The 18,683-nt window shown below is 41.1% G+C and overlaps 1 protein-coding gene across 1 annotated transcript in view; it reads left to right on the top strand.

The window, feature by feature from the left end:
• The window catches only part of PPP1R14C (protein phosphatase 1 regulatory inhibitor subunit 14C), an 86,675-nt gene that overhangs the window by 51,394 nt on the left and 16,598 nt on the right, over window positions 1–18,683 (top strand). Inside the window, exons 2-3 of the mRNA XM_055310938.1 lie at window positions 5,067–5,150; window positions 6,511–6,543. Of these exons, the coding sequence (XP_055166913.1) occupies window positions 5,067–5,150; window positions 6,511–6,543 (117 nt within the window). The remainder of the gene's footprint in view (window positions 1–5,066; window positions 5,151–6,510; window positions 6,544–18,683) is intronic.

Genomic DNA, 18,683 nt, shown 5'->3' on the forward strand with positions numbered 1-18,683 from the left:
AATCTAATGGGTATTAAATCTATTTGGTATTGAATCTCTGGCTTTTTCTTCATTAGCCCATGACAGTTAAAGTAATTCTGCTTGATGCCAATGTGTAAACACAGAATTGAGTTACAGGTTAGAGGATGGTCATCCAGATGGTTCTTAGAATAAATATGCTTGCTTACAGAAATTTTTGGGATTGTCATTAAAGTGAAAACATGGAATGTAAATATTTTCATAGGGAACGCGTGGAATCCCTCAGATTCAACTCACTTCTGTTCTTTTTAGGTTCTTCCTAAGCCCATTTCCCCTGTGTGCTTGCAGCAGGGCGAGTGCTCAGAGGTGCCGGCTGTGGGAACAGATGGTCCCCACCCCTGCCCCAGCTGCTCCACCTGTACTGCCCCTGTGTCCCAGGGTCACAGGCTCTAATCCCAGGGCACTCACGTCCCTATTGGAGATGGAGACTGCTGACAACTGTGAGCCTCTGGCACTTCCAGGGAGCCGTTAGGCTGTGTGTCACAGAGCTGGAAAACCATAATCCATTTTCAAGCTGTTGTAGCTCAAGCACTCCCGCCCCCATCACTGCTGTGGAGAGAAGTGAGCATTTGTATTTCTTAAAAATATAAACACACTTGACACAGTTCATGGTGTAAATTTTCTGGCAAGTTAGAAGTGTGTGTGCTTGTGGTATATGAGTGTGTACACACACGTGAGAAAGTGTGTGTGTGTGTGTGTGCATGGGAGAGGGTATGTGAGAGTGTGTGCATGTGAGTGTATGCACATGTGACAATGTGTGCATGAGTGTGTACAAGTATGTGCATATGTGCATATGAGTGTGTATGCATATGAGTCAGTGCATGTCTGTGCGTGAGTGTGCATGTGAGTGTGTGTGTGCGTGCGCATGTGAGAGGGTGTGTGTGCTCGAGGGTGTGTGTGTTGCCACAGGCCAGCCGTGCCTCGGGAGCCTGCGTGGGTGGCATGAGTGCATCCTCGTGCCCAGGCCTGTTGTGTGCTCCCAGCCGTGGTCACTGGCTCCAGGCTGCAGCTGCTGCCTGCACGGGCCCGACTCTGCCACTCAGCACTGCCATGTGTCCCTTTGTGGTGGCTGCGTGGGGGTCCCACGTGTGCTCTTGCACTGCGGGGAGAGGGTATCACAGATGGCTTAGGTCGGAGCTGCTTGTCGGTTGTGAACTGCCCTCAAGGCCCCAGACGTGCTCCCTATTACCGCATTTTCCTCCACCACCTCTTGGCCTCAAAACATAGACCTTCTCCTACCTTTTCCTTTTCCCTCATCCACTGCCCAGTTCATCAACAAATGCCATCTGTTTTCCCTCCCTGTTACTCACGGTTTAACATCTTTTCATTCTTGCCACAACTCATTCAAGCCCGGGTGGCTCACGCTGGGATGAGTGTGTGCTTGTCCACAGCCTCCTCATCTCCCCACTTCCTCCCCTTTGCTCGCAGCCCTGCGAGTCGGCCTGCTCCCCTTCCAGCATTTCCTACCCTTGCTCTAGAACCTTCCGTGGGCTAGTCTCTGCAGGATGAGGGAAGACTGCTGCCTGCAGTGTGATGGACTTTGTCCTTGACAGTATTTTCAGGAATTGTTAACCAACTTTTAAAATAATGTGATATTTTTCTATTTAAAATCTGTATTTTCAGCTTCTCCTGAAAAGATAGAAAATCTGGCAGCACTAAGCACGTGTTCTCAAAAGGAAGGTCACAATGGGCAGGAATGGAGTGTTCTGTGCTGTCTTTCTTGGGGGCATGTTTTCTCCAATTTGCCACGCTCCCCACTCCTCCCTATAGCACCCCCAGGCAGCCTTACACACATTTCTGTTACCTGTCTGCTCACCATAGGCATTAAAATTGGCAGCACAGGGCCGTCTGACTCCCAGGCCGAGGACCTTTCTACACGCCATGTTTACGACACACATTGTATTTTTCCCTCCTGTGTACCATTTTGCTTTCTGTGGCTGTTCTCCCTCTCCCCACAACCCTATCCACTCTGCATGGCCAGCTTACACACTCCTTAGTGAAACCCATCTCGGCAGCCCTTGGTGGAAGTCTTCTCTTCTGTTAATTACTAAAGCACTTGGGGTTTGTCTTTCTCTTTTGCTGCTATTGCACGTTATTTTGTTTGGAGCCGAGACTGACAGTCCCTCCCGGACAGAGTCTCACAGTATGTGACCCACAATGCCTTGCATGTAGTGGATTCTTAACAGATGTATGATCAGAAAGATGTGTGGTCGTGACTGAGGGACTTGTTCTGTGGGTGCCAACAGGAAGGCCTCTGACTAAAGCAGGGATATGTTAGCTGGTGACTTGGCCCAGGGACCTTGAAGAGATTGTTTCACTTACTGTCACCTTAACCACTGTTTTGAGATCTATTTTTAATGTGGTGAAGTTCTCAAATGCAACTAAACACTAGCACATCAGAGAGAGATGTGGCTGTGGTTACTCCCTTGTCTATGATGTCATCTATCACTAAAGTTCTTTATTCAGTGACACTGTTGAATACATTAAATAGAGCTTAAGATGATGTCAATTGAATGTAGAATATTTCTACACTCCTCATTGAAAATTGTAAATACCAAATATACTTGGGATTCAATATGTGATACTGGCTCAGTATTTTTCCCTTGGACTCTCCCACATGTACCTCCATGGCCCACGTCTCTATGCCATTGTGTCCCCGGGCTTTGGTTTTGGCGTCACTGACCTTCAGAACACACCCTCATGCCACACTCCTGGTGTATGCTGAGCTCAGATTCCTCTTAGCCAGTGACGGGTGTGTGAGGGGCAACGAGAAGGATCATAGGTTGGTAGAGAGTGTCTATGCCCAGTGATTGTTATAATTAGTTGGTAAAGACAATTTGCATCAAGTTTCCCACTTGGAAAGCCAAGTGACCCTTCGTGACCTTGTGGTGCTGGGCATTTCTTTACTCCCACCACACTCCTTTAAGAGGGAAGGAAGCTTTACTTCCCAGTATCTGGGCCAGGGGCTAAGTGGACTCCAGGTCAGTCCTGTCCAATGGAATGACAGGTTCTACATCTGTGCAGGAGCCATGGGCCACCTGTGGCCACTGGGCACTGAAATGTGGGTAATGTGACTGAGCAACTGAATTTTTTATTGTATTTCATCTTAGTGAACTTCACCTGGATCTTGAAGGTTGGGGAAAATGGGTCAAATGTCATGCCTGAGGGAGAGCTTCCTGCATGGGTGGGACTTTGCATTGCTGCACAAGTGAAGGCCCATTTGACCAACTTTGGCAGGGCATCAAAGCTGAATGTTTGAAGGGAGACCCATCGCTGCACTGTTCTGAGGAGAACGTTCTTTACTTATTGTATTGAGGAATAGCAGATGCCAAGCTTCCCTTGGCTGTGATTCCTTGAGCTGGTTCTATGTCCCACTTCCTGTGTTCAAGTACATTAATAACCTTGACTTAAATATATACCTTGTGTCCACCTCAAATATTAATGGCCAAAGCCAAAGGACTGTTTTGGGGGAGGAGTGGAGAAACTGAGGAGGATTCTATATAGATCATTTCGATAGGAACTTGTGGGTTTATCTCTTTTGCTTAGCTTTTCTAGAACCAGCTAAAACTGGTTGTGGGTGTTTTGGTCTTTTATGGTAGTTGTTAAAGCCACAATGTGCTGTGGATTAATCCACAGAATTAATCTCTAACCACATTTACACCCCCAGTGTGTGCTGGGCTCTGCTCCAGGGACCAATGGGATTACTTTGACATTTACTGGCTTGGGGAGGTTCCCTGCAGGTTCCGTCCACACTGCAGGTCCCCAGCTGTGGTCTGTGTTTGTGGGCTGCTGGCTGTTTTATAGTCTAGTGGTTTCTTTGTTGGTGTTTCAGTCCCCACCTGTCCTTTCACTGTGGAAAGTCTGGTAGACCCTTGAGAGCTGTACCACCATCTGTTTGTGGCTTCCTAAATGACTCTCCTTTTATCCGGGATTTCACATACACACAAAAATAGGAAGTGGGGCACAGGCAGTATAGAGTGACAGAGCACCAGCATGGATGGGGGTCAGGGGTGGCAGTCAGGGAAGCTGTACCCGTGGAGGGAGGGAAGGACATGCACATCCAGTGTGGTCTTTTGCAGCATCCTGATCACAGAGTGCAGCCTTGGGATCCTTCCAGCAACCTCAGCCTGGATAGAGGCCACATCTATACCCACCTCCATTTCCAGCCCCTCTCTCCTTCCAGGAAGGAGGGGCAGGGGTATGGTGGAAAGTTCTAAGCTATTAATCATGGTTTGGTTTTTCTTATGACCAGCCCCTAGAAGCCCACCAAGAGTCATCTCATTAGGATTAAAGATGTTCCAGGACGCCTGGGTGGCTCAGTGGTTGGGCCTCTGCCTTCAGCTCAGGGCGTGATCCCGGGACTCCGGGATCAAGTCCCACATTGGGCTCCCTTCATGGAGCTTGCTTCTCCCTCTCCTATGTTTCTGCCTTTCTCTCTGTGTGTGTGTCTCTCATGAAAAAATGAATAAAATCTTTGAAAAAGAAAAAGGACTAAAGATGTTCCTACCAGCCAGGAAATTTCCCTGGGGAAATTCAGAATTTCCTAAGGCATTTAGAAGCTCTATGTCAGGAACTGGGGTCAAAGCCACCACGCTAAGGGTAGAAGTTGGGTAGGAAACTGCAACTCTCACTGTTCTTTATATAATCTGCTGAGTCCCATGGTATATTAATAATTGTAGTTTTCTACCAGAATGTGGGAAATTTCCATCTTTGAAATATTAATTTCTACTGCTTCATGACTCTTAAAAAATCTCCTTTGCTCCCTCTTCCCCCTCCCTTCCTTCCCCCCCTCCTTCCTTCCACTTACCCCACCCCCCATCTTCCTCTTTTTTCCTGGCTCCCCTTTCTCCCCTCTCTCTTTCTCTTACTCTTCCCATTCTCCTTCTTTCCTTCCTCTTACTTTTGGTCTCTCCTTCCCCCTAATTGTTGATTCCCCCCCCCCTTCATTGATGATGTAGTCATTTATTTAAGTTAAATCGTTTTGGTGCAATATGATTTCTCACTAAATAGAATGCCTTCCCATTTGCCCCCCCACCCCACCCAACCAGGAAGAAGAAATGCCAGAAGTAGAAATTGACATTGATGATCTACTTGATGCAGACAGCGAAGAAGAGAGAGCTTTAAAATTACGGGTAAGCAGCTTTCAAGATCTAGAACTTGCCAGTCATGGATGCTTGAATCCACTTGGATCTCCAAGTCTGGCATACACTGATCCTGCCCTGTTGTGGTGTTACTACCAGGACTTGAGCAATGGCAGTTTGCTGAGAGGAAAGCAATGTAGTGCTAGGTATCTGTTCTCATGCACTGCCTCTCTGATGGTAGAGCAGTTCTTGACTACAGTCAGTTCTCAAACCACCTAATGAATATGAGCTTCTGTAGCTACGTCTTCTTGGAAGAAGAGCTGGTTCTGCCTCCAGAAATCCATTTGCCAGGAATGGAAGTGATGCTCCACAGCTGTATGAGAAGACGAGGTGCTGAGCCAGAACTGGAGTACCCAAGTCCAGGACTCTAGTCTCACAGTTGTGGATTATGTCATGTATGAAATCAATTTCTAGATAAGATTGTTTACAACATAATAAAAGACATTTTATTAGAGTATGTTCACCTGGTAGCATTCCAGTACAACAACGGATGTTGAGATGTTTCCTTAGTTTAGAGCAATACAACATTTATTTCTCTTCCCATGGGAGGTCAAATCTATCATTTTAAAATCTACATTTGGGAGTTTCTAAAACCAATTAACTTTTGACCTGTCACTGTTCTTAATGTTCACTGATAATTACTGTTAATGACTGTTGGTTATCGCAAATGACAAGTGATCTCTAAAGGCAATTAAAGGGCACATTTTAATGTATTAATGTGATCAACATGTTAATAATTACTAGTGTCCCTCTTGTGGCGAACCGTCTCAGCTTAATGATTACTTCTTGATGGTAAATTTAGTTGGGACATGATAGGATCTAGTTATGAAAGTTGAAAAAATAAAGCAGGTACCAGTTCTGTAGAAAATGTAATGATATATAAAAGTGTTTTTAAAATTGAGAGCTTTGCCTACTGTAGGCCACCCACTTTGGTTTCCCAGGGGAGGACACTGAAGCTTCTAGAGGTGTGACAAGTTGATTTGTGGTTGAATTACAGCCAGGCCCCTGCTTTCTGTGTCCAGGGTGATTACTACCATTTCCCACAAGCTGTCTCAATTTAAGCATATACAGTTTATTATTAACCATGTTAATAGGCCAAAGGAAAGGTGTGAGTGTGTGTTCTGAAGAGTGCAAGGCACTTCTGCATAGGAAGGTACAACTTTTGGTATCTTCAAGATGATCCAACAGGTGCTGAAACAAAGTGTGATTCTAGATTGTTGACATGAAATCTGGATTTATCAAGTTTAGAATACTACCATAAAGATAAAATGAAAATGATTTTTAATTTCACTTTTAAAATGATACTGAATTTTAAAATAATCAAACTTTCTTTCTGTGTATTTTATTCTAGGAAGCTCTTGTAGACTGCTACAAACCAACAGAGGTAAACAGATTGCTTTTCCTAAATGCCATGTTTGCATTAGTTTTTATGAAACCACTTTGTGTATTTTTAAAGCTAAACAACAGTATATGCTTCAGTTATGTATATACTAAGTAGTAGTTATTATCCCGTAAGTGAAGTGCAATGCTTGACTGGTATTAACTTCCTTAAATGTATGCCCAAGCATACCTGGTTCAGGAAGACTTAAAACTAATGGAATTGGATTTGCTTTGACATGGATGGAACTCACTATGCTGAGTGAAATAAGTCAATCGGAGAAGGACAAACATTATATGGTCTCATTCATTTGGGGAATATAAAAAATAGTGAAAGGGAATAAAGGGGAAAGGAGAAAAAATGAGTGGGAAATATCAGAAAGGGAGACAGAACATGAAAGACTCCTAACTCTGGGAAACGAACTAGGGGGGTGGGTGGGGGGTGGGGGTGACTGGGTGACAGGCACTGAGGTGGGCACTTGATGAGATGAGCACTGGGTGTTATTCTATATGTTGGCAAATTGAACACCAATAAAAAATAAATTTATAAAAAAAACTAATGGAATTGGATGTGTTGCTTGTTTTTTTTTAATTCTTTATTTAAATTCAATTTAGTTAACATATAATGTATACTAGTTTCAGGGGTAGAATTTAGTGATTCATCATTTGGTTATAGCACCCAGTGTTCATTATATCAAGTGCCCTCCTTAAATGCCCATCACTCAATTATTCCTAAAAGCCAAATTCAAAGGTAATTGTGAGAGGGTTGGAAATCATTTTAGTAAAGGTGTTAGATTTATAACTGGAGAATATATTCTTTTAGTATATAGATATGCATCTTTAAGAAGCTTTAAGTGAAATCTGTCATTCAGAAAAATTGCCTTTATTGGAAGGAGAAATATTATGCTTTGTTTGCATATTTATCATCAAATGGATAAATATTAATATAAAAATGGGTATTAGTTTGATTAGACCAAAGCAATTAATGTATACTCAAAGAGTGAAAGCATGGTGTAGAAATTAAGGACATGATCAGTTATGAAAAGATTGGTAAAGGAACTCCTTTTCATTTATTCCTCTGATGAATCAGAGAAGGCACAAGATCCATAAGATATTTTTTGCAACATCAAAATAATGGAGATAGGACTTCTGATTTTTGAAGTGATATAATTACAAAATGAGAAGAAAGCATACTTTCACAAGAGTGGGTAAGATTTAAATGACTAGGGTGTTTTGTGATCATTTGGCTTGAGGCCAAATTAGTTATTTGAGCTTTATTCTTATAATCTCCAGTGTTCTTTTATGTTGATTGCATCTTGTAGTCATAGATATTTTTAAAATTAACTTTAAAATTATAAAGTTATTATATTTTAAAATTAATGTAATACATATTCATAGTTTTGAAAGCCAAAATACAATTAGGCTTATAAAGAAAAAGTAACATTGCCTTTCCCCTTCCTCAGTACCTTTTCCTAAAGGTATATATATTATATTATATATTATATTCATATAGTTTTATACATCAACATTTTTGGCTGTTTTCCTGCTATTTACTCTTGTATTCCTAAATATGCAATTGCTGTTTACTTATTTATTTTTTTCATTTATTGGCTTATGGGGAAATATGATAGCTCTCTCACTCTCCAAGTAATTCATTTCCCTCCATTCCCTTAATAAAGGTATTGACTAGTATTTTATTGAATCAGTGGTCAAGGTTTATAGTATTATGATTTAAACAAATACTTTTCACTGCTAAGCCAAGCAGTGAAATATAACCATGGATCCTTCTTTATATAGCTCTTTGTTTTCCCTGAAATTGATACTATTTTTTCTTTTATTTTTGTCTAGTACTTATTATTATTTTTTGTTGAACTCTTCAATATCTTTGTCAAACATGTAGTATATTTTCTGTATACTCAAGCCTGTTATTACTATGCCCCTACCCTAGAAGTTTCCTCCTGGCACCCCTATGCAACAATCTAGTGAAGTTATTTTTGGGGTCTACTGAGTAGCTACTGTAATAAGATTTCTGTTCACTGCTGTCCTGTTAGATGCTTTGTTTCTTAAATCCCAATCTTCCTCATTTTTGGGAAGTATGTCCTCCAGTAGCTTTTTGGGAAAGGATGCATAGAAGGTAAAGTTTTTGAATCCTCGCATATTTGAAAATGTGTTTTGATTAATAATTTGGGATGGTATAGAATTCTGGGACAAAATTCAGTATTAAAACTGAATTTTAAGGCATTATCCTAGTTTGTTATTTCTAGCATTACAAAATCTGATGCCATTCTTAGCCCTTTGTATGTGACCTATTTTTCCCCCCTCAATTAACTTTTAAGATTACCTCCATACTTTGAAATTTTACCGCGATATGCTTTACTGTGCGTCCTTTATTACTCATGTGCTGGGTACTTTGCACTCTCTTTTAGTTTGAAGATTTATGTCTTTCAGTTCTTAAAAAAATATTATTTTTTCATCAATTTATTCCTCAGTATTCTGTAATACTGGCTCTCCTATTATCTAGGTGCTACATCTTTTGGATGGATCCTCTAATTTTTTTTTATCTTTTTCCTTTTGTTGTTCATCTCTTTGAGTTTTTGTTCTACTTTGTGAAAGACTTCTGACTTTATTTTCTAGCCTTTTAAAGTTTTGTTATTTTAAGTTCTCAGCTGTGTTATTTTTAATATTTAAGAGCACTTTCTTCATCTCTGTTCACTGTATTTTTTAGTATTTCTTGTTTCATTCACACATTTTATAATTTTTTCTCTTTGAGTATATTAATCAAATGTTTAATTTCTTTTTTTTAAGATTTTTCTGCTCTCAGCATTATCTCTTTTCTCTGAATCTCTTCTTTCTGTTTTTGTCTGTCTTTGCTGATTTTTGGCAGTGTGTTTATGTATGAGTATTAGGAGCCAGTAAACTGATTGTGTAGCATGAGCACAGCTTGTCCGATGGTGGGTCTCATTATGGAGTGACCTGGTTGCAAACCCCATTTTTTTTTTTTTAGTGGTGTGTGTGTGTAGGAAGTAGTCCTCACTCAAAATGTTGCTATTTAGACCTCTTTTTACTGGAGAGATTTGTTTTGTCTTTGCTTGCTGTCTAAACTCCTTGAGGAATTGATAGTTTGATTAGAGGCTTTCTGGAAGCAAGGACAGGATGGAGGCAATAGATCTCACTATGAGCTCTTTTGGAAAAAAGCTTCTTTATTTATAGTTGTCTGGGGGAATAAGAGTTAAATTAATTAGGTATTTTGGAGAGTTATATTAAAATGTTGTGAAAGGTTAGACAAGAACAATAGGAAAGTTAAGAAAGGTGATAGATTGTGTCACTGAATTCACATGTGATGTGGGGGTGGGAGGGTTCCTGCTGAGACTAGATCCAGACTGGCAGGTATAGGCATGCCATTTACTCAAACATTCTCTCCTCCTTCCCTTCTCCTCCTAGCAGGACAGTTCATGTTTTGTTATTTTGATAGAAAGGCTAGACTTTCATGAGCCCTAATATTTTCCAGTTGTTACAATATCTAGGAAGCAAAATATTCACACTTCTTAACAGCCATACAGTTAAATAAAGATGGTGAGTCTTGCTTCCTCCAGAACAAAAAGTATTCTTTATGGCTTTTATAAGGAATTTTAAGAGATGAAAGATGTGATATTTAAATATTTTTTGGAGTTCCAAAAGAAGAAAGAAGGAAAGGCGTTTACGTATGAACATCTCTGTTTCTTTAGCTCATGATTTCTAGAAATGGAAATGGTGAAAAATGCTAAGGAATTACAGTCAAGTTCATCTATCCATTAAAAAGGTCATTTCAGAAAAGGTTGGCAGTTGGGTTATGATGATAAAAATCCTAGCTTATTATTTTCCCAAAGCTCTAGAGTTCAATTATAGTAGCAAGAATTATCTTATTTAATCTTCACAATGGTGACTTGAAGGAGGAAGTTGGGTTATTTTTCCTACAACCTCATAGCAGTGAGCAAAGGGAGGACTCAACCCAGAGTTTCAGACACCTGATCTTGTGCTCATTCTTTTTCCCTGCCTGGCTTCCTAAGCTACTTGACTTGGAAAGACATTTAGGACATTAAAGGACTTTGTCCTATCTCAGCTAAGTGACTACCAATTAATGATGTTCTTTTTAAAGTAGTCATCTCTGAAGGTGCTATTTTTTGATCAAAATATTTTGCATACAATTTTATGTCACTTTGAAGTTAAAAATGTAAGGAAGATGTCTTTGCTGATTCAGGGACATTTATTTGTAGTCTCCATGCAGAGGTGGGGTGGGTGGTGGGAAGACTGGACTTTAAGAAGGCAAGTCTTTTTTTTTTTTTTTTTAAGGTTTATTTATTCTAGAGAGAGCCAGAGAGAGAGAAAGAGCGAGTGTGCACATGAGTGGGAAAAGGGGAGAGAGAGAAAAATCCTCAAGCAGACTCCTCACTGAGTGTGGAACCCCACCTAGGGCTCCATCCCAGGACCCTGAGATCATGACATGAGCCAAAATCAAGAGTTGGACACTCAATTGACTGAGCTACCTAGGCGCCCTTAAGCCAAGAGTCTTATGTCAGCACCAGCACTACATGTGTGTGACTTAAAGTGATTTTCTCAACCTCTCAGAGCCTCCATTCCCTCCTCTATAAAATCAAGGTAAAAACCATCTCTCTGGGTTTTAGTAACAATTATTTGATTTTCTCAACCTCTCTGAGCCTCCATTTTCTCTGCTATAAAATGGAGATAATAATCACCTCTCTGGGTTTGAGTAACAATCATTTGCACTGATAATAATTTTAGAGATAATAATAACAATAATAATAATAATAACAATAGTAGCTAAATAATTACTAAGCACATGCCAGGAACCGATCGAAGTATATCACATGTATTAACTTATTTCTTCTTCTTCATAACAAAGCTGTGAAGTTTACACTATTGTTATCAGGTAAGAAATTTGAGACATTAAAGGGCAATGTCATTTGCCTAAGGTGATATAGTTAATAATTGGAGATACCAGGATATGCACAAGAGCACATAACATAAATCTTGACTCGTGCTAGTTGAATTTGGTTTGATATAAGGTAATACTTCTCCATTACATATTAAAAATGAAAAATGCCCCAGTTCACCAATAATGATATTCTTGAATTCTTCAATTTGAAGAGGACACTTTAAGGAATTTGCAAATTTCACAGTGGTGATATTTTCTTTGGCATGCCATATGCTTTGGGTCCATGGTCTCATTTTATGTGGGACTCTGGCTAATCAGAAAATAATTTGCATTTTCTCATTTTGATTCATATTCCCAGCTGTGGACTCTTGATGTGAAAATCTTTGCTGACTTGGACCCTTCAAAACACAGAAATATTACTGTGGCCACCACACTAATGTATTTGTGGCTGATTAGTAAGAATGGTATTTTAATTTTTTTCCCCTTGAGTAAAGGACATTTCTGATGTAGCTGATTTAATATCAGCTGATTTATAATAATGATAAATAGAGCTGATTTAAATGTAGAAAAATAATATTTCTATATAATGCAAGAAGAAAAGGAGTAATTTAATTTTGGTTAATGTTTGGATTTGAATGATCAGTAAGTGACAGCCTGGTGGACATTATAGAAATCTGAGGTGAGGTGTTGGGGCCAGCTAGCCAGGCTGTGGAGGAGCCTCTTTTCCTATTTCTCATTCTTACTTTGCATGGTTTTCAAATCTTAGGATCACATAGGAGCACTTCTACTGTACTGATATGGTAGACAGAAAATGAATATAGTATGGGTTTGAGGGCATCTGTCTTACCATCTGTTAGGGGAGTTGTCAGTCCAGTCAACGGACACCTAGAAATCTCTTTTTATAGTGAATGATGGCTGTGCCATTGTTCTCTGATAAATGTCATATTTTTTTTCTGTGCATTTCATTTTTGAAATAGAGGTTATCGTATTACATATCATTTTAGCAATCGGAGCCTGTAGGTTGATATGCATCAGGGTTTTGTGCAGGATGACTAAGTCTGTGAGTAGGTGGTGAGAGGCATTGGGTCCCAATAATCTTTCGGATTATAGGAATGTCCCATACACATGACAGTGCGGGAAATGGATGTCTGATTGTGGTTTGCAAATAGAAATTGACCAGTGGTTGTGGAAAGGCAGATGTGCTTCGCTGTTCTCCCGTGTTGACAGGAGGAGAGCGGGATCTCCTTTTTTCGCCATGGTGTCATGGGGATTGCATCTCACTGTCCTGACAGACATTTGTGGTGGCCATTGTCAATTCATCCTGCTCACATCATTCTCACTCCATTTAGCATTTTTAACCTGCCCTACAAAAATATTGGTCAGTTATGTATACATGGAAGTAATGAAAGTGCTCAGAGCTCCTGTTCTGAGCTGATTGTAGTGGAGAGAAAAGATAAACTGGGTATTAATAACTCAGAAAGACTGTGTGTGTGACTAGAGGAGACATGGCTTGCCATTTTGCAATTTTCTTTCTATTCGTTTGCTCAACAAATGTTTATTGAACATCTATGCACCCATAACTAATCTAGGGCCTAGATAAAGCAGTGAACCTGGGCATCCATTGAAAAAAGTCTCTTCTAAGTTCACAATTAAGTTAATTGAGGAGACGTAAGTGCTCAAAGGATATTAAAATAGAAATAAAAGGACAGATATGCCAGGATGTCAGCTTAGTCCATAGTTTTCTTAGTTACCAAATTGCCTAATGGAATGTGAATTGAGCGGATCCATACTTGCTAGAGAAAGACAAAGGAAGTAATCATTTCACTCCGTTTTAATGGGTCAGAATGACTCCATGCAGGATAACCTGTTCTTCTGGGCTCTCATGGGGTTTCCTGGAAAAAAAAAAAAAAAAAGACTGCAATTTGGGGCCGGGTTGAGGAAGAGAGCTGGATTAATGAGTTGAAATACACCTGTTGGAAGCTGTCACCTTCAGAACAATGTTTCCGAAGAGTGAGAAAATTGGGACCTTCCAAAGAAAGCCTGGAATCAACGAAAATGACATTCCTAGTGGTTGTAGCCATTGACTAGGAAAGCCTTATGTTTTAGCATGAATAGGCAGGTAAGTAATAAAGGACTGGGATTTATTAACCAGAAACAAGAGTAACTTTACCAAAAGGATTTTGGTCACAGTCTGCCAGTTGGTTGCTCGTACACTTTCTTTAAGGCTCTTTATGCCTCAGGCCTCCATTGCCCAGGGAGAAAAAGCCAGGAGGTGCCAGAGCTAGCATGTAGATCCATTTTTGAGTCCACATCCTGTGATCTGTCTACTTCTCTACTTCTCACTGCCTTTCTCTGAATTCTTACTAGGTCAGCACGAGCACCACTTTGGAATATTTATAAATTTGGTTAAGATTGTTTCGTTGAGGAAATTAACCCAGAAGGGTTAAGTAAGCTTGCCAAAGACATGCGGTCATGGAGCAGAATTCTGCATTTATTTATTTTTAAAGATTTTATTTATTTATTTGTGAAAGACATACATAGAGAGGCAAGACATAGGCAGAGGGAGAAGCAGGGTTCCCATGGGGAGCTGGATGCGTGACTCAATCCCAGAAGCCCAGGATCATGTCCTGAGCTAAAGGCAGATGCTCAACCACTGAGCCACCCAGGTGCCCCAAAACTCTGCATTTCTTTTTTGGTCATAATTCAGCACTCTTTGTAGAGTTAGGGAACAGTCCACAAGCCCATACTCATTTCTGACACTAATTGTAAATTTAGGGGTCACCAAGGTGATACTCAAACTTGATAACTTGCTAGAAGGACCCATGGCACTCACTAAGAGTTTCTATACCCATAATTTCATTTTATTACAGTCACAGGTTATGGATGAAAATCAGCCAAGCGAAGGATACATGGGACAGAGGCCAGGCAAGTTCAAACACAGAGCCTCCAGCTGCCCTCTCTCAGTAGAGCCCGGTACAGGGTTAATTCAGTTATGATATGTGAGAATGTGTAGAGTACTGCCAATTAGGAAAGCTCACCTGAGCCTCGATGCCCAGAGTTTTTACTGGGACTTGCCTACATAGATTGGTTGACTGCCATGTGGCTGATTTTCATCTTCAGTCCCTTGGTATATGGAGCTGATATCACATGACCCAAAGTCTCCACCCAAAATCACACTGTTAGACTCTCTAGCGTGGCCCAAGGCCCTGGAGTAAACAAAGATACTTTTATCAGGCAAGACATTCAAGATCTTAGAGCTCGCTTCCCAGGAACTGAGGGCAAAGACTAGACTCTTTGGGAAGGTGAAATTTTTTACTACACACTCTTAGAAGCAGGATGACCATGAGAAGAATGATAATGTTGATGACAATAATAATTGTGACATAAGGAAAGAAGAAGTAGATGGTATAATAGGAAGAGCCACATAGGTCTGGCTTTGGATGTTTTTTCCCTCAGTAATTACTGATGGTTATTTTTTTAAAAAAACACATGATGGGGAACCCTGGGTGGCGCAGCGGTTTGGTGCCTGCCTTTGGCCCAGGGCGCGATCCTGGAGACCCGGGATCGAATCCCACGTTGGGCTCCCAGTGTATGGAGCCTGCTTCTCCCTCTGCCTGTGCCTCTGCCTCTCTCTCTCTCTCTCTCTCTCTGTGTGTGACTATCATAAATAAATAAAAAAAAATTAAAAACACATGATGGAGGAGGTACAGGCTTTAAAGGACAGTGGACCTTTAAGCAGCTGGCATTTTCAAATGATTGATTGTGATTTTATGGCCTTTTCTTCTTTCATTAAATTCAGAATGAATGATTATGTTTTAAAAGCTGATCAACCAGGCAGCCCCGATGGCTTAGCAGTTTAGCGCCGCCTTCAGCGCAGGGCGTGATCCTGGGGACCTGGGATCGAGTCCCACATCAGTCTCCCTGCATGGAGCCTGCTTCTCCCTCTGCTTGTGTCTCTGCCTCTCTTTATCTCTCTCTCACGAATAAATAAATAAAATCTTTAAAAAGAAAAAAAGCTGAATCAACCCTAATTATAAACAACTCCACATTCTCTTCTTGCATTTGGACTTATCCAGATAGAAGAAAGAACACGAGTTAAAAGTAATTTGACACGTGACTTTTGGATTTCTGTATCTTTAGCAAGAGAGTCATAATCAAAAACAAATCTCACAGTTCATAAATCCAGTAAGATTTCATCTTAACACGATTTAGGTATTTGTAGCAAATATTCATTTCAACAAAATTTGGGTATTTGTAGCAAGTAATATTCTCCTTCATTGATAATGGGGCCCTAAATTACTATAGCTTTTTTTAGTAATTATAAAGTTAGAGATTATAATTTTACTGGATTTACTCCACTGATCATTTACTGTGGTGGGATTATTTATGTGGGTCATATTTTACATTGTCTGAATATTAAGTGTACAGGTTCTGAGAAGCCAATTATTAGTAAGTGAAAGAAGAATTGAATGCTGATGCTGGTGAAGTTGACTATGAGGAGGGCAGGTGAACTGTTCTGCTGCATACAAATAAAGGTTAGAATCTAGGTACAAAATAATTAGTCTAAGAGCAGTGGTCTGAGTCTCTAAAATAGATTAATGGGACTGCTTTCACCAGCACAACAAATTAATCTCTGAAGGCAGATAGTCAAGAAAATGAATGTACAAAACAATGTCAAGTGGTTTTAAGTTAAAGGGAAGAAGAAAATAACCAGGATGCAGTTAAGACCTTCAGGAATTTTCTGTTGGCAGCAGTGATTATAGTGACAGCAGGCACAAACTCTTACCCATAACAGATTCATAAACCTCTTTTAAGATAATAAAAAATAAGATCAGTTCTGGTGTGCACTGTGAGCAGATGAACCTCTCTAAAGGTAAACAACACTCCTCCCAACCCCTGACAAAAGAAGGGGAAAGTTAAATATTCACTGGTGATATTGGCGCCTGTGGTGCTCAGGTGCCTAAGATGGCAGGAGCAAATCCTGGCATCACACGGGGCTGGGGACACCCCAGAGCTGTTTGTCAGTGGTGACTCACTGCCTGTTTGGCCTGCATGTTTGGCCCCCTGTGTGACCTGGATACGCAAGCTGATAAAAATTTACAGTGTGATTTTTAAATGCTTAGCTGGTTCTTTGGGCGAGTACATTTTGCCATTTGGAACGGTTCTCAGTTGTTTCCATCACTTTTAAAACAGGCAGGTACTACCCTTCCATTGCCCTCGCTTCTCTAAACTTCAGCACATTTGGAAATTCTTCTTTCCCTCCCCGGATCATGCTTTGCCTGATCCCCACAATATCTGATGCATACATGTCAGGCTTTTTGGAAGAAGTGTCAGCTAGCTCTGTAAAAGTTGTGTAGGCTGACTTGGTTTTACTATCATTGGGCAGTGAGACGCAGCACCTGGAGCAGCTGGTCCTTGTGAATATGCATTTTAAGGAAGTGACCGGTGCATTGATTGGGGTGACAAAGAGGGGACAGTACATGGGGGAAGTCACTGAACCACGTGACTGGAATCTTCACTTGCTGTCTCTCTACCCTGGACTCTGCGTCGGGGGTCAGGGGTGATATTTTTTTGAAAAGCAGATTGAGCATCCAGAGTTCTGCTGGGCACCCTTTGCGGGAGCTCGCATGATCTACATAATTATTGTGATTGGTGACACCACACAACGAGCAACGGTTTTAAGCATATCTTTCAAAAAGTCCTTTTGTGGGGAAATACTTCTGATTAAAGGGCTACCACATACTATCCATTTGTCTTTTTAAATGACCCTAAATGCTTGAAGGAATGACATGAGTGTGGTTTAATTATGCACAAAGCAGTGATTTGCAGAGACACTGTGGTTTCTCCTTTTCCCACTTTCTGATGGACCCATCTTTGTTAAAGCAGCACAGTCCATCAATGAGTGGAGCAGACAAATCCCTTTGAGGGACAAGGGAAAGGTCCCAGACGCCTGGCCACGGTGATAATTACAGAATGAGCGTCCATCTGCCGCCTCTGGTCCAGGCTGGAGCGGGTGGAAGGGTGTGGAGGCTGAAAGCCACGGGGCCCAGGAGGGATGGGGGGACGGGAGCTCCGAGGGGAGCGTGGCCCTGAGATGCCGAGCTCCGTGACAGCGCCACACGGCAGAAACTCCGGAGCGAGGAAGGACCTTCTGTTTTCATAGCTGCCGGCAGATCCCTTCAGAAGTGTGCTTTGGCTTTTTTCTTTCTTAGAAGTCTCTCATAAATCAGGTGGCTGCCTGTTGTATTGAGTCAGGTTCACGAGGTCACTGGCAATGTTTCTTTTCTTTCTATTGCTTCTTTGATCTCTCTGTGCATGTGTGCTTGTGTGTGTGAGTGTGCATGCATGCGCACAAGCATGGTAGGCTCCACCCTTCCCCAAATGCATCTTGTCTCCCCAAGCTCCTCCAGGTTGGCTGGTTTTCCAGTGCTTAAAGGAGAACCGCTAGGCTCTTCCTCCACAGTAGCTGGGGCCAATTTTTTTAATATAAATTTATTTTTTATTGGTGTTCAATTTGCCAACATATAGAATAACACCCAGTGTTCATCCCATCAAGTGCCCCCCTCAGTGCCCATCACCCAGTCACCCCCCCCGCTCACCTCCCCTTCCACCACCCCTAGTTCGTTTCCCAGAGTTAGGAGTCTTCATGTTCTGTCTCCCTTTCTGATATTTCCCACTTATTTTTTCTGCTTTCCCCTTTATTCCCTTTCACTATTTTTTATATTCCCCAAATAAATGAGACCATATAATGTTTGTCCTTCTCCGATTGACTTACTTCACTCAGCATAATACCCTCCAGTTCCATCCACGTCGGAGCAAATGGTGCGTATCTGTCCTTTCTAATGGCTGAGGAATAGTCCATTGTATACATAAACCACATCTTCTGTATCCATTCATCTTTCGATGGACACCGAGGCTCCTTAGCTGGGGCCAATTGATACTTTGTACAATCCGCCTAACACACACACACACACACACACACACACACACAAAATTAGTGCACAGAGATTCTAGTGTTTCCTCTCTCTGCTTCTTCACTTACCTACCACAATTGTGTGACTTAATTAGGCCATGCATGTATTCCTTTGCTTTGTAAACCTTTGTGAGCACCTCCTGTATTACATGCCATGCTAGGAAAAGAAAGGGGGCTAGGACTCTTGCAACTAAAAGCAGGAATGACAGATCTGCACGTTGATTATCCTGCATGCTTTATG

The sequence above is a fragment of the Nyctereutes procyonoides genome, unplaced genomic scaffold (assembly GCF_905146905.1).
Source record: "Nyctereutes procyonoides isolate TBG_1078 unplaced genomic scaffold, NYPRO_anot_genome, whole genome shotgun sequence".
Taxonomy (NCBI): Eukaryota; Metazoa; Chordata; class Mammalia; order Carnivora; family Canidae; genus Nyctereutes; species Nyctereutes procyonoides.